This window comes from Mustela erminea, chromosome 4 (assembly GCF_009829155.1).
Source record: "Mustela erminea isolate mMusErm1 chromosome 4, mMusErm1.Pri, whole genome shotgun sequence".
NCBI classification, from domain to species: domain Eukaryota; kingdom Metazoa; phylum Chordata; class Mammalia; order Carnivora; family Mustelidae; genus Mustela; species Mustela erminea.
Genome location: NC_045617.1, coordinates 17,154,012 through 17,178,525, shown reverse-complemented (window position 1 = coordinate 17,178,525; position 24,514 = coordinate 17,154,012). Strand labels below are relative to the sequence as shown.

General features: G+C 38.3%; 1 protein-coding gene across 2 annotated transcripts in view; it reads right to left on the bottom strand.

Annotated features, from left to right (window-relative positions):
• The window catches only part of FRK (fyn related Src family tyrosine kinase), a 138,784-nt gene that overhangs the window by 80,661 nt on the left and 33,609 nt on the right, over positions 1 to 24,514 (bottom strand). The window contains exon 1 of one of the 2 annotated variants that reach the window (XM_032338775.1): positions 19,417 to 20,611. The exons of the other annotated variant lie outside the window; for it this stretch is intronic. Within the exon in view, the coding sequence (XP_032194666.1) occupies positions 19,417 to 19,790 (374 nt within the window). The 5' untranslated portion in view covers positions 19,791 to 20,611. Of the gene's footprint in view, positions 1 to 19,416; positions 20,612 to 24,514 lie in introns of those variants that run through there. 2 annotated transcript variants of the gene reach the window in all.

Genomic DNA, 24,514 nt, shown 5'->3' with positions numbered 1-24,514 from the left:
AAGTCTACAGGCAAAGGGAATAAATTTCAAGGAACTAAACCTAGAGGAGGGATCCATGTTAAAAGAGATTTAAATGAGACAGATTTAACAATTGTAATGTATGGACATCATTTGGATTCACACACAAACCATAAAATAAATTCACCAAATCTACGTTCAAACAAAGTATCAAAAAAGGTTTATAAAAGGTTTTATAAACCTATAAACTATGGGAAGTTTCTTAGTGACTGAGTATTTGATGATACTAGGAATTTTTTAAAAAAAAATTTTAAGAGTAATCATTATAATTATGTTTAAGAGTACTTCAGTTTGGGGCACCTGGGTGGCTCAGTGGGTTAAAGCCTCAGCCCTGGGCTCGGGTCATGATCCCAGGGTTCTGGGATCGAGCCCTGCATCAGGCTCTCCGCTCAGCGGGAAGCCTGCTTCCTCCTCTCTCTCTGCCTGCCTCTCTGCCTACTTGTGATCTCTATCTGTCACATAAATAAATAAAATCTTAAAAATAAAAAAAGAGTGCTTCAGTTTGTTTACATATGCCTACAAAAAGAATTTACAAGAAGAATTATAGGATCTCTAGGATTTGCTTCAAAACAACCCAGGGGTGGAGTGGGAGTAAGGGTTGGAAGAAGGAATATGAGGATTAAATAAAATTGCCATGTGTTGGTAACCGTTAAAGCTGAGTGAGGAGACATGGGGGCAGGAGGGGATGGATACTGTTTTCTATATTTAGGTAAAAAAAAAAAAAAAAAGTAAAAATGAGAGAGAGACAAAAGAAAGAAAGAAACCCAAGTATAGGCAACTTTTTCAAAGCTGTGCTGTACAGGAGAGATTAAGTGCAATAGCCCAAGGGGAAGAGGAGTTAAGAGTGGTTTTTCAGAGTTAAGAATGTTGATCTCATTTGCTGCTACCTAGCTTTCCAAGAAGAAAGTAGGTCTGAAAAATCATTTAATTCTTTACTAACTAGAATTTAAATTGTAGTGATGAATTTAAATAATTTTTACAAGAAATCAATACCCATTATTCAACTTCAGCTGAACCCCCAGCAAGCTTAAGAATCAGGGCCATTCTAAACCTGCTAAAGCTTTGATTCTTTTCTAATATGACCACAGTTACTACTCACTCTTACACATCCATCAAAAACATACTTTCAGAAACCGTTTCCTAATAATACTGATTGAAAAACCTGCTTCAAAGTTATTATCCAATAGCATGTTTGATTAGCAAACTACCATGCATGATGGCTAATAAATTTGGATTAAATGTAACAACCGCCTGAACCAAAGAAAGGAAGAAATAAGGAAAATTATCATACAATTCATGTAGCTACTCCTTAAAATCAAACTTTCCAACTCATTAACCTTTTAGTAGAATTATTATTAAATGTCTTCCTTAATTCTCCTCTATACTGATTATTGTTTCCAATACCTGTGGCCAAGCTAACAAGTACTGAGTTTTTGTGTTGCAACAACTACTCATGAATAAAGAGTGAGCAGGTGAGTGTCTGTTTCTATGGTTTCTATTTACAGTAGAGAAGAACACTCACAGTGATCTTTGGCATTTGTTACTGTCCTTTGTAATAGAAATTTAAGTATTGTTTTCTCCCCCCTCATTCCTATCCTTAGTCTCCTTCATCTTGTCCCTATTTTGTCAACAATTTTCTTTCCTTTTTTCTGGCTTTCTTTCTCAAGGATCATTACTTCTAAGTTTCATTAAACATGATACCATTTCAATTTTCCATTCTTGGAAAAGTGTCTGGATAGAAAAGGGACATGCAGTAGATTTATCTGCTCTTTTTTAATAAGTTTGTCTGAACAAATACTTGGTTTCTGAAAATAGATCAGAGAGTTACGAAGAAATAACAAAGTTTCCTTCTGTGCTTGGACAAAGCCTCCTTCCATGACAAATCCTCCAGTAACAGGAATGGTTTCCCAGCTCTTTCAGCAGTGGCTGAGATCCCATTAGATAAGGTGAGCTCCAGGAATGCAGTGAACCTTGCCAATTCCTTGGGTTGCCCTCAGCAAATAGACTTAACCTTCTGTGGATCAAACTATTATTCACTACTTATACTCATTTCTTTACAATGGTACGAAATTATAGCAACCGAAAGTTGCTAAAATGTGTTTAAATGCATAAAACCATAGGTTTGAAAAACAAGTTGGGATCATTTTTCTCATAATACCTACTGTACGAAACTAAATCACTCGGTGCGCATAGTAATTTCCTTCAGGTATGACAATGTACTTAGAATGTTAAACCAAAATGCTTGCTGAGGTATTTTATATCCCCAGAATTGCGGAGCAAAGATGCCTGGGAGATATTCCTTCTTTGCATTTGAAGAAGATCAACTTTGTTAAATTACTCAAAATTCAAATAAACTGAAAATACTCCCTTGAAAAAGATTTTTTTCCATTGCATTTTGTCCATTTAATAAATGAAATAGCTGGACAAGATAACTATCAGTCTACTTAACTGTAAATATAAATGTATGAATAAGATGAGCAAAATAATTGTGCTCTGTCTTAGGAAAAGTCACCACTGGAATCATGCAGAAGCTTATGGAAGGCTTCCTCGGCATCCGTTCACCTATCCTTTTCTTTTAACTCCTCAAAAAGTAATTTCATATTCTGTATGTGAACAAGTCATCAGAAAACAAAAGTTGTCACTATTATTATTAACATGGAATTTTTTTAAACTATACACCAACAAAGAACAAAGTCTATAGGTTTCCCTAAGGGAGAATGTAACACACCCAAATGTGTCAGTACTTTGTGAGACTTTCTTAATCACTGGGAGCTAAGCAAGGCTAATAACTTCCTCTAATTCCCCACAAAATTCTTCTATTTTACCACCTTGCCTGTACAGTCCATTTCCCATTGGCTAATGTTAAAGATTTCTTATATCACTATTAAGTTGCTTTAACCCAATTTGCATACAGTATAGGAGGTCAATTTATTTTCAGGTCCCAGAAGTTACTTATTTGGTGTCACTTTCTGTATGATGTGTGTATTTTTGTGGGTTGTTTTCTTTTTACTTTGTGAAAGACAATGTACACTAAATTGTAATACATCGCCGGATGGTAAAAGAAAGTAGAAAGAAGAAAAGGATTTAACTCACTTTGGTCTATAATAATGAGCACTTTCTTTTTTTCAGTGTAGCCCCAAAAGGAAAGCCTGAGATGAAGAACCTGACCTTGTGAGAGTCTCCTTAGTATAAATGTTATGTAACACAAATGTAAAAGCTCCTGGGCTTAATATTTTAAACAGTTAACATAAGCCTAGAATCACGAATTTTCCTATATGCTCGTAGTTGTCCAACTTCTGTCCATTCTAGCAAGACATCCTTATCTAGGCTTCCCTCAACTGTAAACCAAGCCTTGCTATTATCTACTTGCTCAAACTCTCTCTTATCCTACTTTCTCACACAGTTTCACTTCCTTTAATTTCCTTAAACACCATTATATTTTTTTACTTTTGCTTATGGGATCTTCTGTTTGTTCCTTACGTATTCTTTTCTGATGCTTATTAAAGACTCATCTGCCCTTTTATCCACACTTTATTTTATTTTTTTTAAGATTTTATTTATTTATTTGACAGAGAGAGACACAGCGAGAGAGGGAACACAAGCAGAGGGAGTGGGAGAGGGAGAGGCAGGCTTCCCGCTGACCAGGGAGCCCGATGAGGGGCTCGATCCCAGAGTCCTGGGATCATGACCTGAGCCAAAGGCAGATGTTTAACAACTGAGCCACCAGGAGGTCCTTATCCACATTTTAAACCTCTGACTTCCCTCTTTCCCTTTGTTTCTATCCTTCTCTTCATGCCTTGTAGTCTTTCTCCTCAAATGCACGTGGGTCTCACACGGGGCTGAAGACCCTCCTGGCGGCACATTCCTGCCTCACTCTGCAGAATGAATCTGACTCCGGTACAAACGCACACTGCCTGCAAGCCCAGGAGCAAGGAGAAAGGGCCAGGGAGGTTGTGTCAAATTCTCCAGCAAACAAAGATATATGCCTGATTGAAACTTAGAAGGGAACAGATGAGGTAAGAGGCGGGGAGACAGCACCAACCAATGTTGGAACCTCAAAAAAAAAAAAAATGGGGAGAAATGAAATGGAGTGGTGAGGTTGGGTTTGGCCAGCAATCATTAATTGTATTCCATCCAACAACTTGTCATGTTTGCCTTAGAATTAGTCTCTCAATCAAGCTCACAAAGCTGATTTAAAAATGTATTCTTTCATTAGTATATAGATTAAGATATAAAATTACATTTTTCTTTCTAATTAAGGTTTTAAAATGCAAAAGATGTCTAGAATGATAATTATTATTTATGTATTAAAGTAGGTTATATAACAGACCCCTATTAAACTCAATATGTGTTCTATAAAATAAGAACCAAAAAAGGATTCAAAAAAAAGAAGAGAGAAGGTAGAAAATAAGCCAGACTTAAGGTCAAAAATGGTTATCGTGAACAAGCATTCAACAGGACTCTGAGCTTTCCAGTACCTAAGAATTAAAAAAAAAAAAAAAAAAAAAAAAACAATGTGTAATAAAATTCTTATTAACTGCTATAAGGAAATAGATCATTTTTCAGGAGAAACAAGCACATTTTGTCTGTGCTAATTTTGTAACACAGGTTCCTACACATTTTTTTTTTAGCATGGTTCCCTTTAGAATATCATAAAACCTATAAGCCCTTATCCTAAAAAATGCACAAATCTACATCACACAGATTTGACAGTTTCAGAGGATTCATGGACTGTCTCAAGCCTATCTCTGGAGCCTCTAGGAGTCCATGGTCTACAGGTTTAAGGATTCTTGTCACTGAAATTTGGGGAAAGGACATCTTAAAAGTCATAGTGGATGATGACAACAAAAATTACAAAAGCTGTATGTTTTTATATCTTTCTTATGTAAGTTAGGAGGTAATATTAAAGGATAATTCTGTGAAAGTAATTTTATAAGGAAAGTAATTTTATAATTTTATAAAATTTTATAATTTTATAAGGAAGGATAATTCTGTGAAAGTAATTTTATAAGGAAGGTAAAATCATGAACTATGTATGTTCAATCACAATATTTGTATGTGACCTTTTGTCCAGTACATTGGCTACCCTTTATTTCTCATGACGCAGGAAACTTCTAATCATTTCTTTAAGTGTTCTATAGAAGTACGGAATTTACAATATTCAGATGAGTAAGTCAGATAGCTACTGCTTATCATTCCCTTACTTTATTTTATAGTTTATTAACATCTGTGCCTACCCAAACAATATGTTATTTGGTTTCCCTTACTTGTAGACTTTATCAGATAAAATCGTATTATATGCAATCTCTTGAAATTACTTGACATTATGCTTCCAAAATTCATCCATGCTGTTGCATACCACTCAATTCATCATTTTCACTATTGTATAATATTCCACTGAGTAAACAAACCACAAACTGTCCCTTCTTATTAATCGACATTTGGAGCAATCCTAGTCTTTTGCTATTAGAAACTGAGTTGCAATTAACATTTTCTAGGAAAAAGATTTTACTCTGGGGATGAGGCAGGGGAGGAATTCAAAGGCCCAACAGTAGTTGTCTAGCTCATGGACTAGCTGGTTATATGGATGTTTATTAATCATTATACTTTAAAATTTACCATAAACTTGCACATATTATTTTTTAGTTCTGAAACATGTTTTCAAAAAAATAAGTTTTTTTTAAGCCATTGATAAACTAGTATATTTTATAATATTAAAATCTTGGGAAAATGGGCAATTATGCTTTAAAATGTATCAGGAATTTCATTAAGCACCAAAATGATCATATGTGAAAAATCACCCTGTTGGGATTCTTCAATCCTCACTAATTACCATGAAGCTATTTTGCTTTCTACCACTTTACCAGGACCTACTAAGTCAACAGCATGACTTTCTATTTTGTTAAACTATTACTTCCTTAAGTTAAGCTCTTGATAAGAGCAGAGTTCAAAGTGATTCAGCAGCAAAACCAGTATCTGCCTGTTTCCTATAAACTATTGCATAATACAGATACAAGATACTGAGTCACTTTTGTATTGCTTTTTTCTGAAATATCACTGTACTCACTGTATTATGACAGCCTAAAATGACACAGAGGAATATTCTATAACTGTAGTTTATGACAGAAGACAGATAAGGCTTGCCTGACCCACGACTCCTCATCTGCTTCTAAGAGAAGACAAAGAGGACCATATATAGTGTTTTGTATATAAAACATTACTGGAGGAGATGGATCTGAGTGCATTCTTTTTTATTTTGTAAAATAGTACTATTACTATACCCCAGAAAATAAGTACTAAATGTGTAGATGCAAAAAAAAATTAAAATAAATAAAAATAAAAATGTAGATGCAAGATATATAATTAAGTATTGAAGTATTCTTAAGGAGCTGTTAAATGACTGAGTTCAATCTTCCCACATGACCCCAAAACTTGGAAGTATAGCACCAAAGAGAAAAATTCATTAGCCAAAGTGACCATGCTAAAAATGAACCCTCAACCCACTCTCACTCTACCCTAACTACCAAATGCTAAATATCCCAACCCACAAGAGGATGCTGAAAAGCTACCAACTTTGACACCCTACAGAGGGTGAAAGCTGAAACCAAATAAACAAAGTCCTTAGGACAATGCACACTCTGTTCAGCTGGGTTCCAACTCTCTCTTTTGATTTTGCTTTCCCTTAGCTGAGTGTCAGGATGGACCCAAGTCCCATGCGTAGAGCCCTACCATACAGTATCCTTTCCTATGGCTCAGCCCAGCCTAACCTTCCCAGTGCGAAGTCCTAGATGAAGCATGAAGTTCCTCATTAAACTCTCTTCACCTAATGACGTCACCCATAATTACTTTATGAAACTTCTTTTTAGTGTTATCAGTAATCTCCAAGAAATTCAAATAGTTTTTACCTCTTTTTCATTACTCTGATCATTCTTTAGCATCTCCTTCTTGACATTCTATTTTCTTATTTTGAAAAATATTCTATTTGTTTTTGCTCTACTTTCATGAATTCTTCGCTGTTTCTTTCAGTGGCTCTTCTTCTTCCTTGTATTAGTTAGTTTTGCTTCAAAACAACTATTCCGTTGACTCACAAATCTAGAGGTGAGTGATTTGGGATGGGCTCTGTTGATCTTAGCTGGGCTTGACCATGAGTCTGCAGTCAGCTAGAAAATCAGCTGGGACAAATAAGGCCTCTCTTCACACAGTCTCTTCCTTTGCTTGGGTTATTCTCATGGTACTTGCAGAACTCCAAGAACAATAAGAAAGCAAGTCCCAGAGTGGAAGTGCTTTACGATCTCTGTTTTTGTCACATGTACCATTGTTCCATTGGCCAAAACAAGTCAGTTGATCAAACTGAGAGTCTGTGTGGGAGGAAGCTTCCAAAGTGTGTGGATGCAAGGAGATGTGAACCAATGGGGCCATTACCGGGATCTACACACTGCCCTTACTCACCCAAAATATGGTCATTTCTAAAGAGTTGATCTTTGGCCCCTTCTACTTCTTAGATTCACACTGTACATTTCTTATAATCCTTCTGAAGTCTACAGTATTCTGCAATTCTTATTCTTGTGACATCTATAACACCTCTGTGTGAATGCCTTCAAAATTCAAAATTCCATCTTTATATCCATCACTCTATTAACAAGAAATACAAAATCGTAAGAAGAAGTTACAAATTCTTCCTATGAAGGTTAGACAAACCTTCTTAGAAAAGGTTCTTAAGAGCCTGAACCCTGAAAGAAAGGTGTGATTTTTCCCAAACCAGAACTGATCAATGTGTTTGTTTCCTCATTCATTCACTAAATAGCAATTTTTTAAGGGCATGCCACATGACAATTTGTACTACTCTTATTGTATTTATCAGCATCTGTCTTATGCTAGTTGAGAAAACCAGCCCCTGACATCCAAGGGCTGGCCTTTTGCTGTAAGTAGGCCTTGGTGTTCTTCTGTTGAACATAACCTCACAGAACATCAACATCAGATGAGGCCACTCTGTGACTACGATGAGGAAGTCCAACACATGATCAGATCACTCTTAATCACATCTGAATAGCAACAAAGACACGGACATGGTCTAACCACAAAAATGACCAAACATCCACTTATCTTGGCTACCCCGAGTGACTGTTGTTTCTTTACCAATCACAGCCTTAATCTTGAACTAGTCTTCCCTCCTTCTCAACAAAATTTATTAAAATACCCAATCGTACAGTTATCCCCACTTCCTGACAGTAGTCAATCTGGAGTGAAGCCTTGCTTCTTTCAACCCTCCCCAAAATTATACCCCCAAATTCTATAATGTATCCTTTCTAACATGCTCTTCCTGAGATGGCCTTGTGGTCCATGCTGTGTTCTCCTACCTCTCACTAAGTAATAAACCAGCACAGGAGTATTCCTGATGGTCTTTGGCTGACAAGCACTGACATATCTTCTTGGTTTATTTGTCTTACCTCCAGAGATTATTAAAATTCCATGAGAAGAATCACTGTATTGTTCATATTGGTATCTGGTATCTCCCACTACCCAAAAACAGTGCCTTTAACCATGTAAATATACACCAAATGCTTACTGAATGGATACATGAATCCCATAGAAGCTATCTTTCTCAATGACTAGAAACATTGAGGAGATTTTGGAGAAAGTATCCTGAATCCTACTTTATAGGAATAACACAGGCACCCTCCAGAGATGACTTCCTAGAAAGGACTTTGCCAGCAGCAAAATTGTGGGGCTTACATGATGATGCCCTTCCTGTGATGAGAAGCTTGGTATGTCATAATTGATTAATACTCAGATGTGGAAGAAAAGATATATGTGAGGGCGCCTGGGTGGCTCAGTGGGTTAAGCCGCTGCCTTCGGCTCAGGTCATGATCTCAGGGTCCTGGGATCGAGTCCCGCATCGGGCTCTCTGCTCAGCAGGGAGCCTGCTTCCTTCTCTCTCTCTCTGCCTGCCTCTCAGTGTACATGTAATTTCTCTCTGTCAAATAAATAAATAAAATCTTAAAAAAAAAAAAAAGAAAAGAAAAGATATATGTGAGATTGGGATAGCATCAGAGGGACTTTAAATCCACCAGCAACACTGGCCTTTCACAGGAACCATACGACATTCTTCTGAATCATGCTGCCAATGGGATACGCAATATTTGTGTTAATAGAAATATTTATTTTGGTTTAAGATTCTAAATGTCTTTCAAAACAGGTAACTAATATAAATTTTAAAATTTCTCAGTAATAGTATTTCTTGAGTTACAAATGTTCTTAGTTACAGCAGTCTTTGAATTGCATCCTCATTTTACCCTTCAAAAGGCACAAAATTCATCAAAAAACCTCTGAGAAATTAGTCTGAATTTAAAGGCACTACAAAATATGCATATCAATAAAAAAGACACGTAAAAACATAAAAGAATCTAACACTAAAATTAATTCAATTTTTAAACAGGAAGAAATCTAATTGAAAAGCTTTGTGGAAAAAAATGACATCAGGACAAAAAGATCATACACAAGGGACAGTCTATATGGCATCTCAGATTAGTTAAATAAGTACAAAGATGTATAATACAGATCACGTGATCTACATCTGCATCTATATGGTTTAGCAAAATTCTTGTTTCGTTAATCTTCCACATAAACTAATACTAAATTTTCAGGCTTCAGGAAAACAGCCATAAGGAGGTCTAAAATATCATCAATCTGCATAACTGCCTTCCCCCAGAAACACTGGTCCAACCTTTCCTACTGACAGTAAGTGTTAAGAATTCCCATTAGAAATGGGAGTCAGCAAATGCTGCAGAGAAATTAGCAGCTCATTAGTAAGAAAACTAGTAAAAAGGACACATAATTATTGTGTTTGGTAATGTTTTAGGATGTGACAGTGAAAATCTATTAACATTCAGTAAAGGCATCAAACTTTCAGCGTGCACAATCCGAAAAATATTTCATATACATAATAATTTGAAATTATGTCTGTTAAGCATAAAAACTGAAATTACAAGTCTGGCCCCATGACATTAATTTTGTAAATTGGGTTTTGGTTTTCTGTCCATTTAAAAGCTCAGGCCAATAATTCCTTTACTCTAAATATAACCACAATATGGTTTAATTTGTATATATGTGATTTTAAATACCATTTCAATAAGATTCATAATCTATTTCTGGCTTGATATTCATTCTACATTATAGATAATATTCAAATCGATCTGTGACCCCTCAGTAGTTTGTCCCAAGGAGTGGATTAGAGCCACTAATTTCTGGGACCTGGAAGTTATGCCATTCTGACTATGAGTCTAACCAAAAATTAAGACACGAACAATTCATTGAGAAAAGAATGCAAAATGCCCTGTGCCTCTAGAAACTCATTAGCTTTTTCTGGTAGGTAAAACAACAAGAAAGAGTTATTTTGAATGGCATACTACAATTGAAACTTTCAAAGTATTGGGGCACCCAGATGGCTCAGTCGTTAAGTGTCTGCCTTCTGCTCAGGTCATGATCCCAGGGTCCCTCATGGTGTCCCACATGGAGCCCGGCTTCAGGCTCCCTGCTCAGCGGAAAGCCTGCTTCTCCCTCTCCTACACCCTCTGCTTGTGTTCCCTCTCTTGCTGTGTCTCTCTCTGTCAGATAAACAAATAAAATCTTTAAAAGAAAAGAAACTTTCAAAGTATTATCAATTTAATCAATTTTCTTAGAAAAGATTAAGAATTACTCCTAGCTCATTTTAATGACTCTGTACCATGTCACTTTACTGCTTCTCAAAGATATCATGCTACTTCATGGCTTCTCAAAGATATCACGTCATTTCATTGCTTCTCAAAGATATCTGGAGATACATGTAATCAAATTCTACTATTCAGCAAGTACTCTAAACTGTTATTAATTACACTTACACTTTAACTGTGATTTTTTTTTTTTTTTTAGAGAGGGGGAGGGTAGGGAAGGGGTAGAGGGAGTGGGAGAGAGAGAGAATCTTAAGCAGGCTCCACATCCAGCAAGAGCACAACAGTACCCTGAGCTTATGACCTGAGCCAAGATGACCTGAGTCAGATGCTGAACCAACAGAGCCACCCAGGAGCCCCTCAGCTGTGATTTTAGTTCAGTTCAGTTGGTTCCTCTTCTCCTCACTTCTATGACTTTGCCATTGTTCTCATAAAATTTATTTTAATTTAGCAGTCAATTATCATTTTTCTTGAAAATAGTGACAATTTACATAAAATTCATTATATAACAAATTAAGAGAAACACAATTATGCTGACATAGGCATAACAGTTATATTAATATGACCAACCAAACATATAATATTATATCTGAGATGTAATGTTTTATAAATTAATCATTTTAGCACCATATTTGTTATTTTACCTCAAAGGATTAGGAGAAAATACATCATAATTCTATAGGTAATACAGTCATTCAATAATACATTTTTCTAATTAAATTATTTGTCCTAAAATTCTTATATTGGATTTATCTGAAACATTTATTTTAATAACAATTATGTTATTCTTACAATATACTTTACTTATATATGGAAATCTCTTTTTTACTTAGTTTCTAAAACAATGATATTTATACTTTGTCTTAGGAGGAGAAACTAAAAATGCATTATTTTCACTTTCCATATATATACACTTAGTCTCCTTAAAAACTATCACAAAGGGAAAGAAATAAATGATTTGGAAAAAGAACAATTATAGGATGACTTGCCTATAGGTGATTTTCTAGTGATTTAAACTACTCAAAGTAGATATGTCAGATTGGTTTGTGAATATACTGATGCCTTTGGTATAGCCACTGTGGAAAATAGTATGAAAGTTCCTCAAAAAATTAAAAACAGAAATATTATATGATCAAAAAATTCTACTAATAAGTATTTACCCCCCAAAAATGAAAACCCTAATTTGAAAAGACATATGTACTCCTATATTTATTACAGCATAATTTACAATAACCAAAATATGGACGTAACCTAAGTGTCCATCAATAAATGAACAGATAAGGAAGATGCGAGGTATCTAAAATATTATGAACTCATCAAAAAGATGAGATCATGCCATTTGAGACAACATGGATTGACCTTGAGGGTATTATGCAAAGTGAAGTAAGTCAGGTTAAGAAAGACAAATAGCATATGATTTCACCCACAAAAAAAATAAAACAAAATGAAAAATAAATGAATAAACAAAAAGCAGAATCAGACCTATAAATACAGAGAACACCTGATGGCTGCCAGAGGGGAGGTGGATGGTGGTTGGACAAAATGTGTGCAGGAGAGTGGGAGAAATAGGCTTCTAGTTATGAAATGAATAAGATATAGGGATAAGGGCAAGGCATCAGAAATACAGTCAATGGCATTGTAATAGCAATATATGTGGACAGAGCATAGCCATACTTGTAGTCAACAGAGCATAATGTATAAACTTTGTCGAATTACTATGATGTACACCTGCAACTGATGTTACACTGTATGTCAATTATACTCAAATAATGTACATATATTCTCATGCCTTCATTTATTTATGTATTAATAATAATTTTAATTTTTAAACTACATCATTTGCTAAAAAGATTCAAAAGTTGGCTTCATTTCCCAGCTGAGAAAGAAGTCTCCTGACATCTAGTTCGAAAATAACTAGAAACACTACATACAGCTTGTATTGGATAGTTATCAAATTCAGCAGTATTCAAATCACCAAATAGTGAAGCTCCCATTGTATTTTAAATGGTGGGGCAAAAGAATTCTCTTCCTGAGACTACACTACTTTATTTTTCAATGCTACTTTCTTCAAGCCAGACAACGGCAACTACCTTAAATTGGATAAAATTTTGATGGAACTCTAGTTTGACACATTAAAGAGCAGCACAATTAAGAAAATATGCCCTAAACAGATGGGGAGACATTCCATTACCTTTATACTTCATAAAATTCTAACACTTTTATTTCATATCATAGACTACCAACAAAGTTACAAGGTACAATTTTTTTTTTTTTTTTCAAAGCTGCTCCTAAAATGGTGACTAGGAGAGGACCTGGAAAAAAATCTGCCTTTATGTAGCAATTGAAAGGAGAAAAAGCTTTCCACTGAATGCTTTCATAGTTCAATTTGGTATAAAGTATGTGAGTACCACCTAAAGCACACTTAGACAATTAGGCAAAGAAATTTTTAAGCCCTTTGTAGATAAATGACTTCCTATGTGTAAATTGTACAGCCACTGACCATTTTGCTTTCCATCACTATACTGCATTAGTTAAAAATTTTTATGGTAAAAACATGGGATTTAAACCCATTGTTCTTGGCTCCAAGATTTATATGTAAATTCCATGCCATTACTTTCTGGGTGAACTTTATCTCTAAAAACACTATGAATAAAAATTGTAAATGAATGGAATACTACTCAGCCATCAAAAAAATGAAATCTTGCCATTTGCAACAACGTGGATGGAACTAGAGGGTGTTATGCTAAATGAAATATGTCAGAGAAAGACTATTATCGTATGATCTCGCTGATTTGTGGAATTTAAGAAACAAAACAGAGGATCATAGGGGAAGAGAGGGGAAAAAGTAAAACAAGATGAGAGGGAGACAAACCATAAAATAAGAGATTCTTAATCACAGGAAACAAACTGAGGGTTGCTAGAGGGGAGGGGGGCAGAGGGATGGGGTAACTGGGTGATGGACATGAAGGAAGGCACGTGATATAATGAGCACTGGGTACCACACGAGACTGATGAATCACTGACCTCTACCTCTGAAACCAGTAACATATTATATGTTAATTGAATTTAAATAAAAATAAGTACATTTTTTCAAAAAAAGAAAAACATGTAAACGGAGTTCTCAGTAATCAGGCTCTAAGAGCAAGGGTTTTGAGAATTTCCATGTTGAAAATGTTGAAGAATAGCTCTCATCTATGAAAGGACCTAGGAGTTCAAATTGAACTTAGGAGTGTCAAACTGAAGTTAAGCTAAATATAATAATTTTTCCTACAGGCAAAATAAGTCATTAAGAATGGGTTTATTATATTACTTAATGCAAGAGATTCAGAAAAGGTATTTCAAGAAGGAATACCAATCAAGTATTAAATTGTTTTATCTTTTAACAATAGTATAGTTCTTTTTTTAACATCTCTACTTCTCAGTATTAAAAAAACAAACAAAAATGCTAAAGTCTTCAACTTATTTGCCCTGACCCTGATTAATTCCATAAGTATTTGCATTGTTTTCTTATTTCTGCAAGTCAAGAAATAAAGACGAAAGGATAAATACTAGTATGAATGCATTAAGCTAATCTACTTAGGAATGAGATGACCCAGTCTTCACTGGTTTCCCCTTGCCTCCCATCCCACACAAGTAAATAAAAACAACAATCTTTACTTAGTGCTATATACTGAGCCCCTATAAAATAAACCACATTAACGTCCACGGTATTTGAAAGGAAAAAAAGACAGACTCAATGAAGAAAGATATTAAAAGACATCTTTGTGTAATTCCCTGGGTATTAAGGCACTGTGAGGGCCACTTGGACACGCTCACTCAGAAGACTGTTAACTGCTTCACTGTTAAGTTTCAATCACTGCCAGTTGAAATGGACTGTAAGTCTCGAGGCTGCAGCTACCTGCACTGAGAGTACTGAAGGAGTTTAGCCATTTGATGGCAAGAAACCTCATTACTCATCTCTGTTCATAGATGAAGGCCATGGTGTACACTTGAATGAAAAGAAATGGCCCACGCTGACCGAGACACACAGTGGCAACATCTTTTGGCCACCAAGCTTTTATTCCAGTGGATGTGAAGATCCCAAGGGGAGCCCACTATAGGTCAGTAGTGACACACAGGAATACTGCTGAGAACCAATTCCAAGAGGAAAAATGTTCTGCAGGGAAGAAAAAGTATTCTTGTTTACAGATAGCCCATGAGAATTAAAAAAAAAAAAAAAAATAGCCACGATATTTTAGTCATCTTATTTTGTGTTTGTTAGGCAAAGATAACCTAAATAAGCAACAGACACTGTACTCGAGCTTGTTACCCAGAATGTTATCACTTTTGAATTGTCTTATTTCAGTTTACTTGTTTACTTCAGCATTTACGGTTTTATCAAGTAGGAATGCAGCTAAACCACTACATATGAAACATTAAGAGTTCATTTTCCCAGACCATCAGGGAACCCAGAGATCTATGTTACCCCAGGGACTCTAGAGATGAGCAAACAAAGGTCCTGAGCAATTATATATATTGAATACATTTAAAATTAGTAGATTATGGTTTTCAGAGTACAGGTCTTTCACCTCTTTGGTTAAGTTTATTCCTAGATATTTTATTGTTTTGGGTGAAATTATAAATGGGATTGTTTCCTTAATTTCATTTTCTGCTGCTTCATTATTAGTGTATAGGAATTCTACAGATTTCCGCACATTGATTTTGTATCCTGAGACTTACTGAATTCATTTATCAGTTCTAGTAGTTTTTGGTTTTTTTGGTTCTTTAGTTTTTCTGGTGGAGACTTTAGGGTTTTCTATATATAGTATCATGTCATCTGCAAATATAAAACTATAAAACACTGATGAAAGAAATTCAAGATGACATAAAGAAATGGAAAGACATTCCATGCTCATGGGTTAGAAAGAACAAATATTGTTAAAATGTCTATACTATCCAAAGCAATCTACACATTCAATGCAATCTGTATCAAAATACCAACAGCATTTTCACAGAGCTAGAACAAGGAATCCTAAAATTTGTATGGAGCCAAAAAAGACCTCAAATAGCCACAGCAATCTTGAAAAAGAAAAACAAAACTAGAGGTATCACAATTCCACATTTCAAATCTAGTACAAAGTAATTAAAACAGTATGGTACTGATATATAAACATAAATCAATGGAATAGAACAGAAAACCCAAAATAAACCCACATTTATATGGTCAGTTAATCTTCAAAAACAGAGGAATGAATATACAGTGGTAGAAGATAGTCTCTTCAACAAATGGTGTTGGGAAAACTGGACAGCAACATGCAAAAGAATGAAACTGGACCACTTTCTTTCACCATACACAAATATTAACTCAAAATGGGTTAAAGACCTAAATGTGAGACCCGAAACCATAAAAATCCTAGAAGAGAATATAGACAGTAATCTCTCTAACATTTGCTCTAGCAACATTTTTCTGGCTATGTCTCCTGAAGCAAAGGAAATAAAAGCAAAACCTATGGGGACTGCAACAAAATAACAAGTTCTGGGGGCGCCTGGGTGGCTCAGCGGGTTAAAGCCTCTGCCTTCAGCTCAGGTCATGACTTCAGGGTTCTGGGATTGAGCCCCACATTGGGCTCTCTGCTCAGCAGGGAACCTGCTTCCTCCTCTCTCTCTGCCTGCCTCTCTGTCTACTTGTGATCTCCGGCAAGTAAATAAATAAAATCTTAAAAAAAAATAATAAATAACAAGTTTCTGCACAGCGAAGGAAATAATCAACAAAATTAAAAGACAGCTGACAGAACGAGAGAAGATATTTGCAAACGACACATCAGATAAAGGGCTAGTATACAAAATCTACAAAGAACTTATCAAACTCAACACCCAAAGAAGAAATAATCCAGTCAAGAAATGGGCAGAAGATATGAACAGGCATTTCTACAAAGAAGACAAACAAACAGCCAATAGACATATGAAAAGATGCTCAACATCATTTATCATCAGGAAAATGTATATCAAAACTACAACGAGATATCACTGCACATCTGTCAGAACGGCTAAAACCAAAAACACAAGAAACAACAAGTGCTGGTGAGAATATGGAGAAAAAGGAACCCTCCTGCACTGTTGGTGAAAATGCAGACTAGTGAAAAACAACTGTGGAAAACTATATGGAGCTTCCTCAATTAAAAATAAAACTATTTTATAATCCAGTAATCATACCACTGTGTATTTACCAAAAAAATATACAAAAACACTAATTCATTACATCCCTATATTTGTTGCAGCATTATTTATAATAGCCAAACTATGGAAGGAGCCCAAGTGTCCACTGGTAGATGAATAAATAAAGATGAGATAAATAGATAGATACAGATATTTACATAGATATCGAGAGAGAGAGAGAGAGAGAGATGATAGATAGAATATTATATACCTATAAAAAGAATGAAATCTTGACATTTGCAATATGGATAGAGCAAAAGAATATAAAGCTAAGGGAAATCAGTAAGTCAGAGAAAGACAAATACCATATCATCTCACTCATAGGTGAAATTTAAGAAACAAAACAAATGAGCAAAGGGGAAAAGAGAGAGAAAGCAAAATCAACAAAGAGATTCTTTTTTTTTTTTTAATTATTTATTTATTTATTTGAAAGACAGAGATCACAGGTAAGCAGAGAGGCAGGCAGAGAGAGAGAGGAGGAAGCAGGCTCCCTGCTGATCAGAGAGCCCGATGCGGGGCTCGATCCCAGGATGCTGGGATCATGACCTGAGCCGAAAGCAGAGGCTTTAACCCACTGAGCCACCCAGGTGCCCCAACAAAGAGATTCTTAACTAGAGAGAACAAACCGGTCGTTACTAGAGGGGATGTGGATGGGTGGATGAGGGAAATATGGGTGCGGGTTAGAGATGACACTTATCATGATGAATAAAAAATAGAATGATAAAAATATTAGATTATGAGTTCAAGACTCTAATATAAATATTCTAGTATTCATTCATACAGTATGTATATCTTATGCTGAATATAAAACATAATAGCATACTACCACAGCAAACCATAATACCATATCATGTCTGTAAATCATATAGTACTGAAAACATAAATGCACATAAGTAAGCATTCAATGAATAAGGTATTTCTATAGATTAACACAGAAAACAAATATTTATGCAGATGACTTTCTCATCTGAGAGCAATTCCATTCATCAAAAGTCTAGGTTTCAATTCATTTCTAGGCATAAAATTTAGGCATAAATAAGAGCCTTCTTAACATGTACAGGTTCCTGGTATTGGAAAGAATCTAAAAAATGACCAAATCTCCTTCTGTATTTGTATTTGAGTTTAGCAAGCAGCAGTACTACCCTAAGAGCACTTCCTTGCCATTTCATTTCCTGGGCTAGTAAAGGACGCTGCAGCTCTCATAGAAAAGGAGAACCATATGAGAGACTGAGTGAATCCCCAGTGGTTTGTTCCTCTACTAAGGATCCATTCTATAAAATGAGTCCTGGGACACATTCCCAGTCTTGGGTTTCACGGAAACAAGGCAGGAACAAAGTTAGGGCCAGTAACAGTCCCCACTGGCTTCTCAACCCACCAAACCTCCCTCCTCCCCCACTCACCATGCCACTACTGTGCCTGGCACTTGCCTGGATGGATGGGTGGATGGATGGATGCATAGACGGGTAGATGGAGGGATGCATGGATGCACAGATGCACGGATGGGAGATAGAGGGGTGGATGGACGGATGTATGGACGGGTGCGGTAGATGGATGGATGGATGGATGGATGGGTGGGTGGATGGATGGATGGGTGGATGGATGGATGGATGGGTGGATGGATGGATGGATGGATGCATGGACGGGTGGATGGATGGATGGATGGGTGGATGGATGGATGGATGGGTGGATGGATGGATGGGTGGATGGATGGATGCATGGACGGGTGGATGGGTGGATGGACGGATGAATGGAAAAGTATATATAATTCTCCTCTGTGGGTTCATCATAATTCATCGGATTTTTTTCAAATATCAGAGTAGTCTTTATCACCTCCTCTCTACCATTACTAAATACCTGTAGCTGGCCAGTTTCTAATCATAACAAAAGCTCCAAACGATCACAATTTGGGTAGCATAAGTCCATATCTGGTACTCAAAGAAAAAAGTCTAGTCATGATTTCAGTGGGAAAAAGTAGTGAAAAATTAGCATCTTCTAAATGTTAAACCCTGTATGTTAGTTGGCCCTGTGTATGCCTAACAGAATGAAAAAGGATTAAAATTAGAGTTAGGGTTGGGGGTTGATCCTTCAAAAGTTTTAAAAGCAAGAGGGCTGGACTTCAGATTTGAAAGGGCAATGTAAGGAAGATCTATGACCTACCTTCCAATGAAATGCAGTCTGTTACACAAGTGAGGCATGATTTATTTTACAGCCAAAGTAAAGGTAAGGCCTTAACTGCACCATTTGTTTACATTGATGAAGATGCACCCGCGGCCCCCTGGGTTTACATATTGTAATAGAAGTCATTTCCACAACAATTACCCGCCAGTTTCACTCTCACTGAGCAGGAGAGGTGTGTTTCAATGAGGAGGTTCCTGCCAGGACTTCCTCATACTTTCTGGGTGGCTCTTTGGAAATTAGGGGGTTGCAGATAGGTAAGAAGGAAAGCTCATCCGCCCACAGAGAGTTGAGAAACAAAGTGTGGGTTTGTACTACTCACGGCTCTGCCTGCAGGCTTCTGTCCTCAGCCACATAGTTAGAAGGAATATAGCCCTGCAGCGGCTGGCCAGAGCCATCTCCCCTTTTCTCCAAGTGCCTGGCGAACCACCAGCCCTCCCGGGAAGTATCCAGGACTTGGAGCTTGTCGCCCGTGCGGAAGCTAAGGTCCTCTGCGGTCCGAGCCTGGTAGTCAAACAGAGCCACAAAGTAGTGGCCGTGGCTTCTCGCAGGCTCCTGACTCTGCAGCTGGGGAGGACCGGGGAAGCAGCGGGCCATGGGGTTCTCAATCACCACTCCCGGCTTGTCGGCCTCCTGGAACAAGCAGGGGAGACAGGGCCGCAAGTATGCCCAGAACCTCAGACAAACGTTGCCCATGGTGCTGCGGTAAGGGGGAGGGGAAGAGGGGCTTCTCCCTCTCCCCTCAGGGTCTGCAGATCAACTTTCTCTTCTTCCACCAGGCAGCTTGGAAGTCAGCACCAATTCCTTAGGCTTCAGAAAGCGTGCAAAGCCCCGTTTCACAACGAGGGGCAGATCTGCCTGCAGTGACCCCCGCTTGGGGACACTCACCGGGTTGCTTTCTGTGGCTGGAGCTGCTGTCCCAGTACCAAACTGAATGGGAGCTGGGAGGCTGCTCAGGGGAAGATGTCTTATCTTCTTCTCTGCTTAGGAATCCCAGAGCAAAAATGAAATCAAGAGGGCTTCATTTAGACAAACGTCTAAGAACAGAAGAGTCATCTTGCTTTATGTCCCGAGGTCAAGTCAGTAAAAGAAAGAGATGAACTGCAGGGAAGATCACTTCTTGGCCTCTGCCAGGAGCTCGCTCCCTGCTTGAGTCGGTCTCTGTGGTCTGGCCGGTCCTGACCCCCACAGAGCTTTCCTTTTTGCTAATGATTAACTAACCAGGGGAGCCTATTGCCTTTAACATCCTGAGCTATGAGCAGTAATTTCTCCTGACTTCCTGGTTTCCTTTTGTCTGTGATTTGAAAGAGATTCCTGTCCTGTCTACCTCTCCCTGCCCACACCAGCGCCCTCACCAGGGAGCTGCCAAAGTCCTTACCACTGGATAAACAGGCTAGCCCAGGGAGATTTTTGTCTTGCTATGTTCCCAGCACAGACTTCATGAAGATGAGTAGGATCATTCTGCCACCACTAAGGGAAATTAAAAGGATAATTAAAGTGTTTAGATATTTGTTTTTGGATAAATGGCAAATGGGAAAGAACTATTGAGTTCCTACCTTTGTTCATTGCGATGAATAGATTTTTAATAGCTTCAAAATATATTTACAGTCTGGAAAAATATGAGAGCAGCTGACTAAAATGCTGAGAACCTGAAACACTGCTTTTTCCCACAGAGACATTTAATTTCCCATCTCTCATGTACTATTTCTGAAATGCGCGCACACACACACACACACACACACACACACACACACACACTAGCAGATCAGTAGAGAGAAGGAGTAGAAGGACTGCATGTGAGCTGCTGTGGGTCTACAGGAATTCTAACTTTATTGGTGGGACCTCAGGAGCTAATGACACTGAGATCAGACAGCCATCCTGAGGGGCAGGGGGTTTTTCTCTATGTCCTCTTGTTTGTGACAACTGACTCCCAACAATCAGGCAGAGACTGTGGACAGAACTACACACTGCCATTTTCACTAGTAGAGACCAACTCTCAACTTGCTTACCATGTGTCACTTGTTTTCGTATACGATATTTATTAAAATTTTCCACTCTAAAACACAATCTCTATATATATATTACTGGAGACTTGACCTGGCTAACTGAGCCTCAGCACTCTCCAAATTCCTGTTCTCTGACAAACAGCAGGGCATTTTTAGTAATCAGAATAATCAAACTCAAGGGAAAAAAAAGAAAACCCAGAGAATGATGGCCATGGCTTCAGCCCCATCTGCTCTTCCCTGGTACTAAAATCAGTCATTCATGGTGGACAGATGACCTGGCTAGAACAAGTCCTCATGTCAAATTCCCAGGTTTTTCCAAATGTCTTCTGAGTTAGAAGGGAAGCACCAATTAGCCAGAAAAGAAAAGCCAAAAGCTGAGCCAGTTTTGGTTGTCTATCTGTGACATAGGACCAAAAACACAATTCCATATATGAGAGAAAATGGCAATTATATAATATTGAGAAGCCATAAAAATAATTTGTTTCAGACACAATATTAATTGTAAAAGTATGGGATCCTATGAATCCAACCATGTAGAGGCATAGGATGCTCGTCTTTCCAAAGACATCTACAGGATCTAAAAATGAAATGAGGTTTGGAAGGAGTTAGAGAGAGGTATTCAAAACCAATTTGTAAGTAGAGTCTGAGATTTCAAAAAGTTGACGTTTTTAAAGTCAGATATGCCTCCATTATGGTTATGACAAGGCATTCTGGAAAAAGACAAAGTGGCAGACACGCACGGCACAATCACTGAGCGAATAAATGAAACTGAAAAAGTAGGTGACCACAGGAAGGTGTCAGACGAACAATGGTCTGAGAAAGCTGAGCCACGGGATGGGGAGAGAAAGGGTTTCTTTGTGTTAACAGCTCCAGAACTCTGCAGTCACCCAACCTTGAAGCCTTAAAGTCATCTTTTACTCCCCTCCTGGTTTCTCTGAGCTAATCAATCAGTAAATTCTGCTCAGTCTTCCTTTTAATTTAGTCCACAAACTTTTTTTATTCCTTCTGAATGACAGCTGTGTACTGGGAAGAAAAGAAAGAAGGAAGGAAGGAAGGAAATAAAGAAAATAAGAAAGTTAGTTAGTTTTTCCCTGGATTCTTCCAGAAGCATTCTAAGCAATCTTCCTTCCTCCAGCTTACCCCCTACCTCTGCCACACCTTGCATATCACTCCAAGATCAATTTTTACAATCATAATAACGATATGAGTGCTGGTAGAGAGTAGCCATCAGGATTGGAGGGCTTTCTATGTGCCCGGCCCTGTGCTAAGAATGTTACAAATGGTATTCATTTAATCCTCTTGGCAAATAAAGACAATAGTACCTATGAGGAAGTTGGGTTGGTTTGTTTTCTATTTTAAAGAAGAAACCTAGGCTTCACGCGATTAAGTAAATTGTCCAAGCTCACACAGCCACCAAGTGGCTGAACCAAGAGTAACACTCTGGTCTCAATCTGTCTTCAAAGCCTGAGTTTTGATGAGTCTAAAAAGAAGTTAATGTCATTCTTCTGTGTAAAATCCACCAGGACCACCCAGCGTGTTAGGAATAAAACCCAAATTCTTTATCAGGACACATAAAGCCCTCTCTGACCTCATGGCTCTTCCCTATCTCTCTCTCTCTCTCTCTCTCTCTCTCTCTCTCTCTCACACACACACACACACACACACACACCCTGGGATGCAGTTTCCCCAGGCAACCAAGGCTCCTGAAGCCCTCCCTGCTACCCTACCCCACCCAGTGACCTCCTCCTGGTTTTTCCAGGCTGAGTTCAATTGATACTTTCTCTGGATTAGAGGCCCCCCTACTCTGTGTACCCGTAAAACCTGACACACACTTGGTCACCTGCTAAATGTCACTTGGTTCTCTTGTTTGTTAAGGAATCAGATTTCCTTCTCTGAGTCTTTAGCGCCTTATACAACATCCAGTATGTAAGCAGTAAATACTCTGTAAGTATTGAGGAAAGAGGGAAGGAAGGAAAGAAGGAAAGAAGCGGGGGAGGGCAGGGAGCAATGGGGAGGGAGGAAGGAAGAGGGGCTCCTGGGTGTCTCAGTTGGTTAATGACTCTAGATTTCAGCTCATGTCTTGATCTCAGGGTTGTGAGATCAAGCCCCACGTCAGGCTCCTCACTGATCTGATCATGGAGCCTGCTTAAGAGTCTCTCTCCTTCTCGGGCACATGCACCCAAATGTCTATAGCAGCAATGTCCACAACAGCCAAATTATGGAAAGAACCTAGATGTCCATCAACAGATGAATGGATAAAGATGTGGTATATATCCACAATGGAATACTGTGCAGCCATCAAAAGAAAGGAAATCTTGCCATTTGCAACAATGTGGATGGAACAAGAGGGTATTATGCTAAGCGAAATGTCAATCAGAGAGAGACAATTATCACATAATCTCTCTGATATGAAGGATTTGAGAGGTAGGGCAGGGGCTCATGGAGGGTAGGGAGGGAAAAAATGAAACAAGATGGGATTAGGAGGGAGACAAACCATAAGAGACTCTTAATCTCACAAAACAAACGGAAGGTTGCTGGGGGGTGGTAGGGTAGGGATGGGGTGGCTGGGTGATGGACATCAGGGAGGGAATGTGCTGCGGTGAGTGCCGTGACATGCGTAAGCCTGATGATTCACAGACCTGTACCCCTGGGGCTAATAATACATTATATGCTAATAAAAAAAAGTGTCTCTCTCCTTCTCTCTCTGCACACCACTCCCCCCACCCCCACTGTGCACATGCGCTCGCTCACTCGCAAGCGCTCTCTCTCTCTCTCTCTCTCTCTCTCTTTCCCTCTCTGGAAAGAAAGGAAGAACACAGAACGGAGAAAGGGAAGGAAGACGGAAGGAAGGGAAGGAGGAAAGAAGGAAGATGAAGGAGAGGAGAGAAGAGGAAAGGAAAGAAGGAGAAAGAGAAAGAAAAAAAGAAGGGAAAGCAACAGAGGAGGGAGGAATCTCATGGGGTGAGAGAAACTATGCAAGTCACTCACATTTGAGAACGAGAATTCTGTCGTGTGAGAAGTACAGGGGGCAGAGTGAGGGCAACTTTTTGTCCTTTGCCTCTAACCCTCTTTCCTCTCTTGCTGTTTCCAGGATGTCAGATTCCTTTGCCAGCCTCCTAGACCAGTTTTCCTGCCTCCAGCCAATCTCCATCCCAACTCTGGATGCAGCAGACTGCCACCACGTTAATCGTCTTAAATCACTCTCCTGCACAATAACCTTCCTCAGATCCCCACTGCTGGAGGATATGGCGTGGACCTGGAGGCTGAGAGTCTGTACTTGACCTGATCTTTGTCAGATGGGCCCTTTTCACACCCGCCTTCCATGCTGGCCTTCCTGCAGGCCTCCCGCTCGGCCAGATTGCTTTACTGCGTCTTCTAACATGCCTGGTCCATTCCCACCTCTGATCCCACCTC